General features: G+C 55.2%; 1 protein-coding gene across 1 annotated transcript; it reads right to left on the bottom strand.

Moving 5' to 3' along the window:
* Nucleotides 1–762: 762 nt before the first annotated feature.
* Nucleotides 763–1,435, bottom strand: C2H16orf82 (chromosome 2 C16orf82 homolog; the record flags this gene model as incomplete). Its single annotated transcript, XM_045542096.1, is given in 1 exon segment — nucleotides 763–1,435. A coding segment is annotated over 1 exon segment (645 nt), but the record flags the coding sequence as incomplete, so codon positions are not given.
* Nucleotides 1,436–2,502: the final 1,067 nt, after the last annotated feature.

The raw sequence follows: 2,502 nt of genomic DNA, 5'->3' as shown, positions 1-2,502 counted from the left end.
ATGGTTTCATCACCGAAGTTTCTAAGTCGCGACAGTTCTTAATATGGTCAGCATTTGCCACAGATAAACAGCTGTCACCACGGATGCGTTTGGTATTAACACAAGTGGTCCCACCACGACAGTGTTCACTCCATATGGTTTTGTCGTGGATGGATCTTGTTACGGATCGCCCATTGCTGCGGTTCACGTACTGATGTCATTACCACTGGCAGTTTTGATGCATGGTCCCAGCGTTGGTGACCTTGATACTACAGCTCTTCTTATCAACAGTGCTTCTCAGTACAGCTGGTCTCAGCATAGATGGTGCTTAGACTCAGGCCACTTGTGACCTGCCTGCTGATGGTTGTTGCTACAGATGGGACTATCCATCGATGGTTTTTGACACAATCAGTGTGCCCTTTTTAAATGCCTTTCCTACTTGTTTTGGCAATAAACACTCTGGGTGAAATCCGGGTTTTCTGGGCTCTCACACGCCTGTAGTTTCTTGAGAGGACCTAGTTGCTGGAGAGACGCCGGCGTCTGGGCAGGCTGCTCGCCCTTGGCCACCGTGTTGCTGTTTTTCATGTCGACCCCCGTCTTGTCCTCTGGGACACTGGTGCTGCTCCTTGGCCCACTCTGCTCACCGCTCTCCAGCCCGATGGTCTGGCGGCTGCTGGCCTGGGTGGAGGGAAGGCTGCTGGCGGCAGAGAGCAGCCCGCTGCTCACCTGGAAGGACAGAGCGCTGCTGCCCAGGCTGATGAAGCTGATGCTGGGCAGGCTGCTGCTGCTGCTGCCGCCTGGCAGGCCGGGCTCACTCTTCCCCTCCAGGGTGCTTGGCGCTGCGGGCCTGGCTGGACCACTGGCTCTTTAAGTGGCTGGGGGCGTAGGTGGAGGACAGCTGGCTCGTCTGGGTGCTGGGCACCTGGGGCTTGGGCCTTTTATTCAACCGGGTGGTTCGATAACTACCAAGCAAGCTGACCTCACTGTTCTCCTCGTCGCCCGCGTAACCGCTGCTCAGCAGGCTGACGTGACTGTGTTGCTCCAGGCTGGGGTGTCGTGTGCCCAACACATGGCTTTCGCTGCTCCGGGTGTTCCCCAGGTTACTAGAGGAAACTTTCAGGGGCTCCTGAGTTGCTCCTGCATGGTGTGGCCGTGCATTGGTTTGGAGCACTAAGCTGGGTGATTGTAGGCTTGGCACTTGTCTCTGAGCATTCTGGGCAGAAGACTCCCCTTCTTCTCCCTTGAGGAAGCTGGGGGGCAATGGAATTGGTTTATCCAGGAGGAGGGGCTCCTGGGAGGCCTCTGGATGTTGCTTGTGGCCTGTCTGGGGGGAGGTGACTCAATTTATAAGGCTGCCCTTTGAAAACTGAGTGTTCTGATTGGCTGGCTCAGTTCCCATGGTGATGGGGTCTGTGAGGCCAGGCGGGGAGGGAGAACAATGCTGTCCCCGCACCAGTCACAATGGAGGGGGCCTGGCCAGAGGGGCCTGGCCCGGAGGGGGTGGGTCAGGCAGGAAAGGGGCTTGTGGCCAGAGGGGGTGAGAACACCTTCCCGGGAGCCTTTCTGAGGGGCCTGTGGCCTCTGCTTTGCCAGCCACCAGGTCAGGAGACCTGGGTGTGCACCCCCTGCTGAGCCCCTTATGAGCTGCGTTTCTTCATCTCGGGGACCTCTGCTTCCTTGCTGAGGGGGCTGTGAGGAGGAGAGAGAAAACCACAGTCAGGAGTTTAACCTCAGTTCCTTGCCAGCCCTGCCTGGTCTGGCCTCCCAGCCCCGTTGCACACCACACTCTTACCACTTCCTCACCTGGACGCCCAGCCAGGCGGGCTGTGCCCTCATTCTGAGCTCTTACCTACCACAGGGCCTTTCCACTGGCTGCTCCCACCTGGATGCTCTTCTGTGGCCCCTCATCCTTCCTCAGTCTTTAGGTTTCAGCTTAAGCATCCCTCTCTTAGGGAGCCTCCATCAACCTCCCCAAGAAGATCCTTCTAGTATTCTTCATGCCACTTCCTAATTGATGTTTCTTGTGACATTAATGAATTACGTATTGGTTATTTACCACCAGTTCCCTCGGCCAGAATATAAGCTTGGTGAGGGCAGAGATTGTGATTTCTTATCCTCTGCTCTGACCCTGATACCCTGCCCGATGCCTGGCACTTCATAGATACTCACTGGACATTGATTGAATGAATGAATAAACGAGCCACCCTGCGGTGTGCATCACAGCCACCCAGGGAACTTTTAAAAAATGTGTTTGGATTTCCTAGGCCTGTGGTTTTTGTCCTCAGCCGCCCATTGGAATCACTGGGGGATGTCTGGGTCCTACCCTGGAGGTTCTCAGTTAATTGGTCTGGGGTGAGGCTTTGCCAACAGAATTTTAAAACACTCTTCAGGGGATTCCAATGAGCGCCAGTGTTGAGACCTGTGCTAGGACACAGCTGTGCATTTTCGTAGGCGATTGTGATGTGCAACCCCAATGAAGTAGACTGCAGATGGAAACACACACCTATTTATTAGCAGACACTT

The sequence above is a fragment of the Lemur catta genome, chromosome 2 (assembly GCF_020740605.2).
Source record: "Lemur catta isolate mLemCat1 chromosome 2, mLemCat1.pri, whole genome shotgun sequence".
NCBI classification, from domain to species: domain Eukaryota; kingdom Metazoa; phylum Chordata; class Mammalia; order Primates; family Lemuridae; genus Lemur; species Lemur catta.
The sequence above is the reverse complement of the archived record's forward strand: the minus strand, read 5'-3'. Positions and strand labels throughout refer to the sequence as shown.